This window comes from Sinocyclocheilus anshuiensis, unplaced genomic scaffold, assembly GCF_001515605.1.
Source record: "Sinocyclocheilus anshuiensis isolate Anshui unplaced genomic scaffold, SAMN03320099.WGS_v1.1 scaffold502, whole genome shotgun sequence".
Classification (NCBI taxonomy): Eukaryota; Metazoa; Chordata; class Actinopteri; order Cypriniformes; family Cyprinidae; genus Sinocyclocheilus; species Sinocyclocheilus anshuiensis.
The window spans coordinates 831,568-847,362 of NW_015544194.1; the positions used below are offsets into that span (position 1 = coordinate 831,568).

Sequence of the window (15,795 nt, forward strand, 5' to 3'; positions counted from 1 at the left end):
AGTGACATTTAACTTACCAGGAGAAAAAAAGGTGTTGGTTCGATATGGCTCATTATTTAATTAGGATTTGGCCCCATATTATAGTTAAGCAGTCCCTGGAGAAATGGGTCATTAAAAAAGGCTCATAACTCATAGAGCATAAAATGGAGACGGATGACGGCTTTTCCTCACAGATGAAGCGAAGAATGCCAACACTTTCTTTTGACCCCTGTTGATTCTTTTACAAGTCGTTAGCCATGCCAGATATTTGTCTTTTGCATGTGACCGTGAAAACTGGAGTAATAAGGGCTGCTTACAATTTGGGTTTGTCACTACAGGAATAAATTATATATACATTTTTTTTTTACCAAATAGATGCAGCCTTGGTGAGCATAAGATACTTCTTTAAAAGCATTACCGACCCTCAAACATTTGAACAGTAGTGTTGTCCTCTGGGAAACATGCATTTTATGTATCTTCTGAAGGGCAGTACTAAATAATGTGTCACTGCAGGATCGTTAGCTAACTATGCTTGCAAGCTCCATTGAACTCTATTGGTAATGACGGAACTTGCGCCCATAGTTGCTTTTGGGAAACGCACCCCAGGACAAACAAGGGACTCGTAAACAACTATCACAAAATATAAAAACACTTGTGGATCATCCAGGTAATAACACACAAGATTCAAGGATATATAAATGTATGAACAGGATCAACGGGGGGCTTCCAGTGAAACATGCTGGTTAAAGAGATTTCAAAATGTACAATCATATCATTAACAATTATATGTCTTTATTATTTCATGCACAGTCAATGACTACAAAAAAAGTTAATAAAGATCATTAGACATGGCTGCAGTAAACCATTACAAGTGTTCTAAGAGTGTTTGTCGGATATAACCATGAATATAACTAACACCAGGCCTGCTCAATTCCTCAACTGTCCAACCCACCCTGAGAGTCCTGCGGCCCACCTTAAATCATCTTAGAGCTTGAGCCAGGCCTGACTAACACTGTACATTAAAAACATTATAAAAATGAATCTAATGATTAAATTGAATAAACATAAATGGTGATAAAGTCAGAACAGAAGAAAGTATCAACTAACACACAACAGTGCAAGTTAATCCCAAACAAAATGTTATTCCTCCAAAGCTGCAAGTGCTGGAATATCCCTCCATCCAGTGCTTATTCCCATACATAAATCCGTGTGCACACCACATCATTGGCCCCAAAGGTCTAAGCAGTGAAAATAAATAAAGAGACAACACCATTAACTCATTCATTCTTTCAGTGTTATTCACAGTTCATTTTGTTCACCATGATTGTCCATGCAGTCATAGATCGATTATATGTGACACTCCTAAAATGAAGACATTTTGCTCTGATGTAAACAATTTGTAGCTTCTTGGAATTGTTGATCACTGAAGTGCTTTGACTGATGCATTGATGGGATTGAGAGGAAGTGCCTCTGACTTCTCAATGCTGAAACGTTTGGAAATCACATCCAAACAGAACTAGAGCAGCTGACAACACCATAGACCATCTGCGCTCCAGAGCAGGACCACCTCACGCACTCTTTTAAAAAATGGTATTAGGATGGCCCATCTGCTGTGTTCGCCGGTGCCGTGGGACACATTAGAGAGAGGAGTGTCAGGCCCTTACACACCGCCAGCATTCCTACATGTAACATGATCAATTAGATCCCTTTGCAAAGTGTTTTCTGGGTCACTGCCAGTAACTTTGCTCCTTGATGCCAGCTTTATGGAAATGTGGCCATTTTCACAAAAAGCCACACACATTAATCACTAGAATGAAAAAACAGGTAAAAATTAAGTAAACTTTATGTAAACCATTTATAACGAAAAGTGCTGCAAAGCACAAGACAAATGGTTTCAAGTGGTTCATGAGAATAATACATTAATTTCAATAAACAAAAAGACAGAAAGCAGTTGCCATTTTATTCATATGCAACGAGGCATTTTTTTTTATTAGCTGCAGTTGGTCATGATTATTAAGCTCATGACAAAACAGCTGGTTGTGAATGGAAAGACATGCATCACCATCATCATGCATTCAGAAGTCTCCTCCTCATGAGCCTGAAGGAGTTTTGATGTGAGCCAGCTGCATTACCAGTTCACTGTGATGCATCACATTTTCTGCTGTGCCTAATAAGACACAGATGTGACTTCAACATGTCTTGTCCGGCACGCTGTAATGCCACCAACTGTGTCAAGGTCCATGAACGCTTTAATGTGGACCAAAAATACCACTGAATGCAAGTTGTACTGTGTTAATGATTCAGCGTATTTCCCTGTTGAGCTCATTTATTTAGCAATAACTTTCCATGAATAGAGCACATGGGGTCTGAAATGGCCTAGTAAATAGCTTTTTCAACAAATGTTATATGAATGGCAACATAAAACAATGCAACATAAAAGAATAAACAAATAAATAAATCATGAAAAACATAAAATCATGGAAAAAAATATGTAAAAGAACTGCACATTTTGCCTATAGCTATCACTCAATAGCAGCTACTGCTAATTTGGAACCAAATGTTGGTTTGTTGTCATTGATATAGATATATTTCCCCAAAAAAAGGAAGATTAATATTTGTTTTGTCAAAAACGTGAGTAACAAGGTTGAATGTTTGATCGTGATGGATGCCGTCAGTACTTAGAATTTTGAACTACTGTAGTGACTTTTCATTCTAGGCTAATTTTATGCAAGATAACACTTAGTTCTTATAGTAAAAAAAAAAAAAAAACATGGTGTTTGTGCTTCCAATGCTTTAAAAGAAAAAGTGAATTTTGCACAAGTGGTTACTGAACACTTCAGAGTAAGCAATTTCAGAATTGGTCCTTGCTTTTAACTTGTGTTCTGTCATGACTACGCTCGGAGGGATTGGCATGGTAATGTACATGACAATGTTAATGTATTTGGTCTTGGCGGAATAGATCTGCTACGCTGCGGCAGAGCAAGTACCGAGACTTGCTACTGCCAATACATCCACAACATGCTGCTGTGAGCATGTAAGAAATACTGCTGCTGCACATATACACATATGAATAACCCCCATAGCATACATGAATCACCTCGTAGCAGATCTATACAGGTGGAGCTGGGGAAGGTGGAGGGTTTCTGAAGCGCGCTGCAAACTGCTACAGCAAACAAAAGCCAGGTATTTGAATGTTGAGCAGCAAGCTCATTGGCTGCTGATACAGGAGAGAACCAATCAGCTGCGCCATGTGATAATGATGTCATTATATCAGATTGAGTTAGACCTATCTGCGCCATCTAGAGTTTCATGCCAGAACTCTGTATTTATACAGAGCCTCTATAAACTTTTAAGTATGGCATACACATCATGCTACTTATAAATAGCATGAACTTTATCAGGATGCGTGTGATCCACAAATGAGTGTCACACAAGGTTAGATGCTACTGTAGGTTGTATTCGCTTGTTATGCACCAGTTACCTTTACTGAATGCTCACGAGCTGCTTTTTATGGCACATATTTTCAGTGACCCATGTGAAGAATGGTGCAAATCATTTCACAGCGTGAGTGTTTCACCATCACAAGTCTTTCCCAAATCCGTTTTAAAGTTTACAACAGATACTTGAACGAGAGAGGAAGACATTTGATGTCCCTCAGGGGCAGCAAAGCCAGTGAATAAAGCCAGTAATAAAACCTCCTCAGTTATAAGGCCAGTTTACTGTTGTCCATCTGGCCTATACAACGGAGCAGGTCAGATGTTTACCCAATCCTGCATTTTTGTAAAAATTCCAAACAAATCCAAGCGATCAGTTTCTCATGGGTGTTAGTAATCACAAAGCAGACTGAAACATGTCACACTCAGAGACATTCAGCACAAAACACACAATGACAGACACAGAATTGTTTTAAAAGGAACTATCAAGTGATGGAAAAGCTCCTCACCAGAATGAGTTCGTTCCCTCTCAGCTCTCGTGTCCAGTACGTCTTAGGGCCGTTACCATCCAGAAGGGTTTGCCTACAGGTCATCTTGTTCTCTGTCTCCCATGTGACCAGGCTCTGTGGACAATTACAGGCAAATGACAATTCCACAACACAGCCTTTTGAAGATGAACATCTGTATCTACATGCACTGCACACTGGAAGAACATTTATATTTTTCTCAGAGGAATTATTCTGTCCATTTGCACTTGAATTATGATGTCCATTGAATGTTAAAAGCTTTTAGGACATTGATTTGAGAGAATAAATCATAAGTAATGGACTGAGGACAGATGACCACCTCAGGTGACCTGCTACGTCATGCCAATGAGTCATAGCTATATATTTTACCATTTCATCACCCTCTCTGCTTAATCTTTTGTGCTGCATTTAACTGAATAACTAAATATACAGGTTTCATTTCATGTTCATTTAATGTTGCCCCTGCCAAATAACTAAACAGTAAAATGAAAAATGCTTGGGTGTCCATTTATGTCAAAAACAGATGTTTATTTTGTGCTAGGCCTGTGGTTGCTTTTATTTGCTTGTAAAAAGGCAGCAGTCATAAAGGTTAGCTTGTTAAAAAGGCTTTCTAGCACATGACAGTTCGGCCTGTCGCCCGTCCATTGCCCTTTCAGCAGCCTCTGATGGGTTGACAGGCTCAGAATGAAAACACATCCTGTCATATCAGTGCTCATCAGTTCTTTAGTATGCACACATTATCTTGCACGGTGCTGGATGTGATGAGAGCAGCCGTTTGAGCCGGAATCCCCTCAGATCCATTCAAATCCGGGAGATTAAAGGTGGAAGACATAAGGGCGACTGTATCTAGTTTAGATAAGCCTGCAGTGTTGCTTTGATGCACTTGTGTGTCATATAATCTAATTTACCAAACTGTCTGTGACCTGGCTTAGAGGTGAAAAAGAGATTAGCACAGTCACAAACTGTCTATTTAGCTTTAGTGATATTCTTCCATTTCGTATTGTGCTGTATTGTGCTTTGTACTCAGTTTATATATATATATATATATATATATATCATACAACTTAATTAAGAAAACATGTTGACACAATTTTAAAACATCTTGTAAGTAATTTAATTAATTTTGCACACCCCTGCACTACACACACACACACCGGTTTCCATGTTTTATGGGAACATTCCATAGATGCAATGATTTTTATACTGAAAAAAAGTATTTTTTATCCCCTTACCCTAAACCTACCCCATCACACAAAACTTTCTGCATTTTTACAATTGCAAAAAAAAAAAAAACATAATTTTGCATGATTTATAAGCTGTTTTTCTCATGGGGACCAAAAATGTTCCCTCAAGCTCAGAAATTACTGGTAACACTATCCTTGTGGGGACATTTGGTACTGTATAGGGAATACAAGGTACACACACACACACACACACACACACACACACACACACACACATACATACACTTTAAAAAAAATTAGGGTAGGTAAGACTTTTAAAATGTTTCTGAAAGAAGTCTCTTTTGCTCAGCATTGTGACATTTAAAAATAAAATACAGCAAAATGACTAATATTGTGAAATATTAGTACTAAAAATTTTATAACTGTTTTCTATTTTAATGTTGTAAAAAATAATTTATTCTTCTGACGTTAAAGCAGAATTTCCAGCAGCCATTTGTCCAGTCCTCAGTGTCATTTTATTTAATTTATTTATTTTGTAGAAGCCATGATACATTTTTTTTTAGGATTCTTGGATGAACAGACTGCAACTTTTAATCAATTTATTGAGCCCTGTCTGAATAAATATATTAATTTCTTTGTAAAAAAAATAAATAAATAAATAAATATATATATCGTGAATAAATCACGGCTGAAGGGCGTTGTTAGGCACGACGCAAAGCAGAGTGCCTGCAACCCCTTCAGCTGTGATTTATTCACGATACAGCACGGCCTCGAGTACCTTATTGATTTTATAAAACGGTTACCACACAATAAAAAATATTAAAACCAAAGATTTATTTATTGAAATAAAATAATAAATAGTTCCTGACAGCAACAGTAAATGGCAAGAGAATGTTCCGATGTAAATATGGGCTATATATATATGTATATATAGAGAGAGAGAGAGAGAGAGAGAGAGAGATCTGTATTCTGTATTCTCATTTGTAAAGAATAAAGATACTGATCAAAAAAAGAGAAACCTTCCAAGCTGTATTACCTTGCACTTGCGCCCATCTACGGTCTCCTCGTTGAACTCTTGTCCTATCTGGAAGTTAATTTCTGTGGTCCTCACAGTGGTGGAGGTTTTGATGTAGAACTGTTCGCCGTTCTGGCGGATCTCCACGTGGGGTTTAGAGGCTGCAGCACAGGCCACCTTCCTCAGCATAGCGTTCACCCCTGCATTACACAAAACATCTAATTACGCCACACGAGTTGTCAAATTCGCCACTTTGCTTCTGTAAATGTTTTCAGTTTTATGTCACTGAGGCAGAATGGAGCAAACAAAAGTCTCCAAATGAAAAGATTATTATATACAATAAATGATCGAATAACTCCACGAAGCATGCATTGCTCTTGACTGTGCTGTAATTATCCACTTGTATATCTCGCTCTAATTCCCTCAAGATGGCATACTTACATAATTTATTTGAATCTGCTTTCAATAGATACTGGGGCAAAGGGAATATCTGACCTGCTTTCACTTGTGTGGTTTTCATGTTTTTAATGTGACTGACGTTCATTTTTCCTAGTCATAACTGGGGCAAGTTAAGCATTCATACAGCCACGGTATGCCATATTTTCTGCATAAATAGTTATCAAGTGACCACAGAGTAGATTGTTATCAGCAAATGTTGCAAATAAGGAGCTGCAATGACAGGGTGTTGACTGGAAGGAATGCCACGGCTTTTGGTCTTGTGCAGTGCCTACATGGACAATGCTGAAACTACAAGGGCTAACTGCACATTTTTGGCAAAGCACTGTAGTGTAAACTATTAGGGTGATTAACTGTCTGATCACTTTCATAAACATTTCAGTTCACAGAAATGTCTCTCTTTATGCTTAGCAGTTTTCTGGAGAATTGTAGGCATCAGTTTCACTCACCTTTTTTTTCTGATATCAGAAAAAAATGCTCACTACCATTTAAAAGTCAGTATAAAAATACTTGTATATTTGAAATAAGTGCTGTTCTTTGAACTCTCATCAAAGAATACTGAAATCATGCATCACCGCTTCTACAAAAATATTAAACAGCATAGCTGTTTTCAACATTGATAATAATAAGTAATGTTTCAAATCAGCGTGATTTCTGAAGGAATGTGACACTGAAGATTGGAGTAATGGCTGCTGAAAATTCAGCTTTGCCATTAAATATATAAATTATATTTCTAAACAAATTAAAATAGTAAAAAAAATATTTTATATTAGAATATTTCACAAAATTACCATTTTTACTGTAGTTTTGATCAAATAAGTGAAGCCTTCTTTAGAGACTTTTTTCAAAAACAAAAATCTTACCCCAGACTTTTGAACTTTAATGTAAAAAAAATAAATAATAATAATTGTTCAGACAGTTTGATCAAATCATAATTTCTGGGCAGCACAACATTTTTATTATTATTCTTGGTATGAAACAATTACATTTAATTTCATTTAAAAAAAAATCAAATCTACTTTGTTGGTGCATTTTTGTGCCCTTGCTAAATCTCTGCACTGTCTCTGTAGCTTTGAGAATTTGAATAAGAATCCAGGCAACTCATGCTGCCAAAGAAACAAAAGAGACTGAAGACGTAGTCCAACAGCCCGAAAATAATAGTGATTTACTCTTCACACTAGTTAATCCATGAATATGCTATTGAAGACTAAACAGCAGACGAAGAGAGGATTCTGGACGGGGCCTAAACAACAGGATAAAACAGTCTATAGTAATCACATACTACACAGGTAGTGAAGGATGAAGTGAGTGGATCACTTACCGAGCGCTTTGAGGAGTTCTTCAAAATTTTCACTGCTCTTCATCTTCCAGGTTCCAGCAAAATTAGGCATCTTGACCTGTTCCTTTTTATCACTCTGGCTTTCAAAAACTCGCCTTTTAATTCAGAAACCCAGTAAACAGATCTTCGACCACTTTTTAGATCTAAGAAGCTGTCAGTTTCTTCTTCTCTTTCTCACCCTGTCTCTTCTAGAGTGTCACCCTCTCTTTCTTTCTGTCATTGTGTTACACCTTCTGGACCACTGCTGATAGCAAGCATCTGTGACGTACGTCAGTGGTCCCTCCCTCCCACCCAGATGGATGTAATGGCTTACAGGAGCACCCATTCTCTAACGCTTCTTATTCATCTCACACCCTTGAATTCATTGCTTTAATACTATCTGGGCTGTCACATTTATTCTCATATAAAGCTCCTAAAGACTTTAAGTAATCAGTTCATACTCTTCTATGGTCTTTTTTATCGCTTTGCCAGTTCTTCAACTTTTGGATTAAAGTGAATGTAAATTATAGTTTTCATTTTCCGCCTGTGCACTTTTTAAATCTACTCATAAGTGCTGTCACTATGACACTCAATATGAATTATTTTTACAAATACATCCGGTTGATGAAATTGGGAGAATGATTATTGGAGTGCATTTTATAAGAAAATACTTTTTCAGTTTGTCTACTTCAAACTTTCATCTTTAATTCAGTGTTGCTTGTCGTTTCTTTGGAATTATTGGTTACATTTAGCAGCAATTTCTGAGTGAAAAGTGTTTCAAAGTAAATTCCACACCATTTGTTTTTCAGTCTGTATGCACTCTAGATATAAATTATATCAATTTGAGTCAATTTTCTTGTCTTTTAAACAACCCACAGCACATTTTGAAAACAGCCCTCGACACATTTCCCATGAAGACCCATTCATCCTGGATCCTGCCTCCCAAGAGGAGAAGGACAGGAGCCCCAGGAGAGAAAGAGGGGCCCCAGGCTAAACTCCTCCCTCCCCTCCTAGGCAGTCTGATTTGTTCCTGTCCCGATGTTGTTTCATTTATCTCTTTGACAAAGTGCCTTTGAGACAGCAGTTGATAATTAATGTAGAGAGAGGGCAGAGATCACTTTGTCATTTCTCCAGGAAGTATCCAGGAGAAGGAACGGACCCATCCACTCGCTTGCGCACCCTCATCAGCCACCGTTTGTCCCATCAATCAATTGATTTGGTATGGGCCTTCAGATGTTGCTGTGTGTGAATGTATCTTTTTTCTCCTTTGTTTTTATAAGGCCCTGGTAAATGTGCCAATGTGTGGTCCATGAAATAGACTGTGCTATGCCAAGACCATGATGTGGAGGACCATTGTTCCTCAAGAACATGCAGAAAGGTTGCATTAACATACTGTATTGTATTGCGTATAGTTATTGCATTAACAACAGACTAGAAAATGGAATGTTGCATTTAAACACTTTTGGGTAACATTTTGTTTTACAGTTTCTTTGTTACATGCACTTATATAGTAATAACTGTAAACTATCCATAATTACAAGTCTAAATCCCTAAATCAAACCCCATATAGTAAATACATTTGGTTAGTCATTATTACTCAGTACATTATTGTGTAATTACACTGTAACAAGGACACCTTAAAGTGTAACCCTTTTTTTTTTGTATGGGTAACACTACAATTATTTTACATTATGGTAATGCATTAACTAACATGAATTAACAATGAGTAATATATTCGGTAACACTTTAGAATAATGGTCCGTTGTTAACAAGAAACTATGCAGGAAGTAATAGGTAGTACTACATTAACACTTAACTTAATACTATTAACTAATAGAGAAGCAAGATTAACTAAGCAGTAAGTAGTAGCAAATTTAGGACAAAGGTAGTTCCTTATTAGATATTTCATAATTACTAAAAAAAAAATATATCCTCATTGAGAACTACTTGCGAACTATGACCAATTAATAAAGAATAACCAATTAAACAGTAGGCTGGGGAGGACTTTTCTTGAGTATAAATAATGATGTACTCTTGACAAAAACAATTCACGTCCTTAATGAAGGCATCAACTACATTTATATTGTGTTAAGCACAAAACCGCATATTCCAGATTACAGTGTCTGGTAAAATATCACTAGTACCTCACACAAATTACCTTTTTCCTAAATTTGCTACTACTCACTGCTTAGTTAATCTCGCTTCTCTATTAGTTAATAGTATTAAGTTAAGTGTTAATGTAGTACTGCCTATTACTTCCTGCATAGTTACTTGTTAACAACGGACCATTATTCTAAAGTGTTACCATATATTCTTATGGCAATTATTAACCTTTGTTCATATCAGTTCACAACACACAACTTTTGATCTGAAAAATGTATTACTAAATGTTGAGATTAATATTAATAAGTGCTGTTCATTGTTAGTTCATGTTAACAAATCAAACCTTTTTGTAATATATTACCAACATATGCATCTTTCTATTTGTCTTTCTACGAACACTCTTGCACTTTTACGAACAGGCTTGCACTTTTAAAAATAGAGGTTCTTCATTGGCATTATGGTTCCAAAAAGAATGACGTCCATGGAACCGTTCCATTCCACAAAAGATTTTTTAGTGCAAAATGTTCTTTAGATTTTTAAAACGTTCTTCATACTAGGAAAAAAAAATGATTATTTTAAGAACCATTCACTGCAAGACTCTTCAGGGAACCAGAAAAGATTCTTCTATGACGTTGCTGAGAAACCTTTACTTTTAAGAGCGCAGATGGACCTGGTTTGAGGTCATACCAGATTAAATCACAAATCACCAATCGACATACACTAATGGAGAACATCCATCAACGTCCAGCTCTGCAAAAGAGACGGCCCAGTGTGACAACACCCTGTCCACTGATGTCACAGATATAGAGACCCCCTAGACTCGTTAGGGCATCTATTATGCTCAGTCATTTTTCACTCAGAAATTTACCTAATGGAAGTCACTCCCAGTGGGACAGCATGCGTCAATGCCCTGGGCGTCTGATTATGAAGAGCAGTGCTTCAAACTCCAGTCCATCTGATCTTTGCTTGATAATTTATCTGCATTGACCTCAAACTAATCAGCGATTGAGTCATCAGACCTCAGCTCGCAAGCTTCCCATCTTCCCATCTGCTTATCATTGAACGTTTCTCTCAGCAGCATTCTTTAATTAGGATTAAGAAAATGTAGTAACAACAAGGTTTCATATGTTAAGTAACTACACTTGTAAACATAGATGAGCACGGAACAATACTTCTACTCTATTTGTTAAACTTAGACTGCATACGAAATCGCATTCTTCTCCAAATCCACAATATTCATAGAACGGTATAGGTGAAAAATACCCAGATGATGCACTACTTCCAGCGGGATTCTGAAGTGCGCATCAAATGGAAACTTTACCATCCCATGAGGCCACAATGACAGCAACGCAACTGAAGCTGGTAGATCACATGACAATGACATCATGGCGAATGTAGTACATCCAGATTCTATTCATACATGTTTTCATACTATATAGAGCAAATCTTTTTTAACAGTCGCAAAATAATAAGTTATTCAAAAAAGTACCTAATCAGAGAGTATGCAATTTTGGACGCAGCCCATTTTGGTAATTTGAACATTTACCAATGCATTTTTAAAAACAAATATTGTATCTGATAACATTAGTTATTGTACTGTTAACTAACTTGAATGAACAATGAAGAAATGTATTTTTTATTAACTAACATTAAAGGGATACTCCACCCCAAAATGAAAATTTTGTCATTAATCACTTACCCCCATGTCGTTCCAAACCCGTAAAAGCTTCGTTCGTCTTCGGAACACAATTTAAGATATTTTGGATGAAAACCGGGAGGCTTGTGACTGTCCCATTGACTGCCAAGTAAATTACACTGTCAAGGTCCAGAAAAGTATGAAAGACATCATCAGAAGAGTCCATCTGCCATCACTGGTTCAAATGTAACGTTATGAAGCGACGAGAATACTTTTTCTATGCGAAGAAAACAAAAATAACGACTTTATTCAACAATTCGTCTCCTCTGTGTCTCTCCGCATCACCGTAGCGCCATTTTGGAGAACATCCTGGAGAACATCCCCTGAATGCAAGCAGCGTACGCTCCTCTGTGTCAGCCGCGACACAAGGATACGTTTTCTACGTGTATTTACGCTTTGATTTGAACGAAAACAGCGCATCCGTGCAGCGCGGCTGACACAGAATAGCGTACGCTGCTTGCGTTCAGCACATATTCTCCAAAATGGTGCTACAGTGATGCGGAGAGACACAGGAGACGAATTGTTGAATAAAGTCGTTATTTTAGTTTTCTTCGCGTACAAAAAGTATTCTCGTCGCTTCATAACGTTACGGTTGAACCACTGACGGCAGATGGACTATTCTGACGACGTCTTTCATACTTTTCTGGATTAATGACAACATTTTCATTTTGGGGTGGAGTATCCCTTTAACAAAGATTGATAAATTATACTGCTCATTGTTAGTTCATGTTAACTAATGGGGCCATATTGTAAAGTGTAACCAACAATTTATAAATTATAAGTTTTTTTTTTATGCTGTTTTCTCAATAAATGTAAATAAATATAACATTATGATAAAAAAACATGTAACAAACAAATATAATTGAATAATAATAAAAAATATGTTATAGACAAATGTAAGAAAAACAAATAATTAATTTTTCATAAAATGTGAGTTTTATGGGAAAGGTCAGTGATGCTCTTTTCAGTGGACCATAGCCGTTGTGGGTGTAAGATAGTGGTTTAGGCCACAGTGATGAAGTCTGTGCCATTGTGTTCTGGCTGAGACATGGATCATTGGCAGCACTTTCCTGGCCTGAAGGCTGAGGCCCTATCACAGCACTAGTTAATCACAGCTGCACATCACACCCCCATCACAAAATATTGCCACAAACACACTGATAACAGGCCATTGTTCTGTTATGATTTAATTATGTTGCTTAAAATCTTGGGCTGTGTGAACTGTCCCAGTTTATATTTATTTTGATTGTTTTGTGGTTTTTCTCGGTTATATTATGGCATCCGGTATAGAAACAGAAACCACTTCACCAGCATCCCAACTGAGTAAATCAATTTTGAACTTTTTAAGTTTAAACCATACTATAGGTTATTTTTCTGATTTGGAAGTTACATCAGATCATGCTTCACAGATTCGTCAAAATTTCAAAGCTTTCCTACTGACAGAAAAGGAATGATGATATCTTGCAAATTTGAGATTTGAAATGTACTGTTTTAATGAGTAATATCTTCCATTCCCCTCCCCAAAGTTCTGTTTGAAGCGCAACTAACCATCATATGAATGTAGCTACAGGGAAACATTTGTCTCATCTCTAACCTCGGGCTTTACAGAAGCACTGCTCTGGCACTAATCATTAAATCAGAGCAGAAAGAATCTCCACTGCCTAAAGACAAACACACTGTAGGGGGCAGCGCACTTGCCCTGAAATGTAACTAATGAATATACTCTTCTCAAACAGTCTTTTTGTCACGTTTCATCTTCTGCTGCAGTGTTGAAGACATTTGACATTGAATTTATAGCTACTATATAAATTTATAGCTATTATGTTGTGTTTTCTGCAAAAACACTGAAGTCTCCCTAAGAAATCAGTGCAAAAATTATCAAAAAATAAAAATACAAAAATAAAAACATTTCCGAAGCATGAAGAGGAGCTGAACTCTTTTGGTATCAAGACAAACAGTCAGCTGTATCCTTAAAAGTAGTGGTTTCAGCCTTTTTCACTCCAAGCCCCCATTAAGATTACATGACTTTTACGGTTGTTCCAGTTGCTGTACTTCTGCACTGATTTTTTTAAACATTTTGTTTGGCAAACATAGTAGAGTGTTAAAGAACTAGAGAAATGTATAATAAAAGTGCCCACATAATTGTATGATTATATTACATTAATTGACTTCTCCACATCTAGAAATCACACTATTAAAATGAGGCTTACATATACCTCCAGATTATTCATGGCATTTGTTTAGGAGGTAAATTAAAAATAACAAATATCTTGTTTTTATTTGTTTTGTCTTACTTTAAATCATTTTAATCATTTTGAGGGCCACCTGGGCCCTTCCCTCTAAATGAGTATATAATGTATCATTTTTACTATGCACTTTACATGCTTTTACAGATCAATAGTTACAAATGTGCACCAAACGAAATTTACTTCAATTACCTGTTGATGTTGTGAGTCATAACACACCATATGTGGCATTTTATTTAAAATTATATATATATATATGATAAATATATATATTATAGTTCTTATATGTTATTTTGTACTTATTTGTGGAGTAAGTTCTCAATTATTGGTTTAAGTTGTTTGTGTATTTATTTATTTTTTCATTGCCATGAACTATTAATTTGTTGATGCTAACAAACATAAAAACAGATTGCTCTATATACAAGTTGAAATTATTCAAAGCTAAACTATTGATTCGCAGTCTATCCTGTTTTTCTAAAGTAGCCGGGATGAAGTTAAAGTGAAAATGCAAGTAAAAATGCTTCCGAACAACAGCAGTTGCTAAATATATAATTAGTATGACTGGAATAAGTTTATCTGGCTTATCTATGACTGAGCAAAACTAGACTAGACTTTTTATAAGTGGCTGCTCCCTAGTGGTGACAAGTAGAATCACACAGCACAGAATCTACGAGTGCCAAAAGCTTTCCTTCAGGATACATTACAGTTACACTGTCGACGCAATATTTACAGGTACATTTTCCATACAATATCTCACAACTGCTTCACAGACAGCATATATAAGGGGTATGGTTTAAAAACGTGTTTATATTTCCACAGTTCACTACAATTGCATCATAAGAAGTTCTCAAAGGTATACTTTACCCAAAAATTTATATTGCGTCATCATTGCTCTCATTTCTTCTGAAAACTGTTGCAGGATGTCCAAAACTGTATACTCCAAAGAATTAAAGAAGATTTGCAGAAGTTTGCACTTCTGTTGGATGACATGAGAAAATGTTGAACTTTGTGCACAAGTTGTATGGATATTTTGACGCACATTATAATGCTAAGTTGTCCTTTTTAGAGCATGACCGCTCAGCTTTGGCAACTTAAAACATCCCAACACCCCACAAAAACAACGAAAAGCACATTCAGGGGTGAACATGGTACACATGAAAGACCTAGTCATATAAACTTAAATGCACAATATGTAAAACATTTTTATTAAAATATCCAAAAACCACTAGAACAGTGTTATATATTTTGCTGACTTGTGTACTTCCATTATCCCAAATGTTTCGAAGAATGTTTAAATCCAGAGAAAAAAGCAATTTTAACTAGTGACACGCATGGCCGTACCCAGGCTTTGAATATAGTGAGGTCTGGGGGGCGGGTGGGGGTTGGGGTTAAAGAATTGTGTTATAATAACCCCTACAAATACAACTCATTATATACATTATAAACACTTTAAAGGAGACAGACATGTAGATGTTTGTGAAAGATGCTTCCTATGTTTTGGAGGGATGATTATTTTTAAAATGTGTTAATACTTTACTAGCCTATATTTAAGGGTGGATAATTTTATCAGTTGTTTATTGCAACAATACATAATTACAAGAACAATATTTAAAGGCACACGTTCAGTTTTGTGTGAGTGAAGGAAATCCGCTTGGGAGTGGAGAGCTTCGTCCTCGCGCACATGGATCGCGCAGTGCTGTTATGAAAGTTTATAGCATGAGTTGTGAAAATTTAACTGTACTGAATGACATGGCATAGACTTCTTCATGGCTAGTTTTTGCGTATTTCATTTCATTCTGTAACCTACTTGTTCTACAGATCTGTGTGTAGCACTGGC

General features: G+C 36.5%; 1 protein-coding gene across 1 annotated transcript; it reads right to left on the minus strand.

Moving 5' to 3' along the window:
• Positions 1–836: 836 nt before the first annotated feature.
• Positions 837–8,044, minus strand: crabp1b (cellular retinoic acid binding protein 1b). Its single transcript, XM_016497051.1, has 4 exons — positions 7,917–8,044; positions 6,161–6,339; positions 3,923–4,036; positions 837–1,217 (listed from the first exon to the last, which is right to left on the minus strand). The coding sequence occupies exons 1-4, from the start codon at positions 7,984–7,986 to the stop codon at positions 1,167–1,169; spliced, it is 414 nt and encodes a 137-aa protein (XP_016352537.1). The 5' UTR covers positions 7,987–8,044; the 3' UTR covers positions 837–1,166.
• Between the last annotated feature and the right edge of the window lie 7,751 nt (positions 8,045–15,795).

Excerpts from the sequence above, each read along its gene's own strand:
- crabp1b (XM_016497051.1), bottom strand. The coding sequence starts at position 7,986 with ATGCCTAATTTTGCTGGAACCTGGAAGATGAAGAGCAGTGAAAATTTT. Across the intron at positions 6,340-7,916 it reads AGAACTCCTCAAAGCGCTCG|GGGTGAACGCTATGCTGAGG; the intron begins GTAAGTGATCCA and ends TGTGTAATGCAG. Across the intron at positions 1,218-3,922 it reads GAGGGAACGAACTCATTCTG|ACCTTTGGGGCCAATGATGT; the intron begins GTGAGGAGCTTT and ends TTCACTGCTTAG.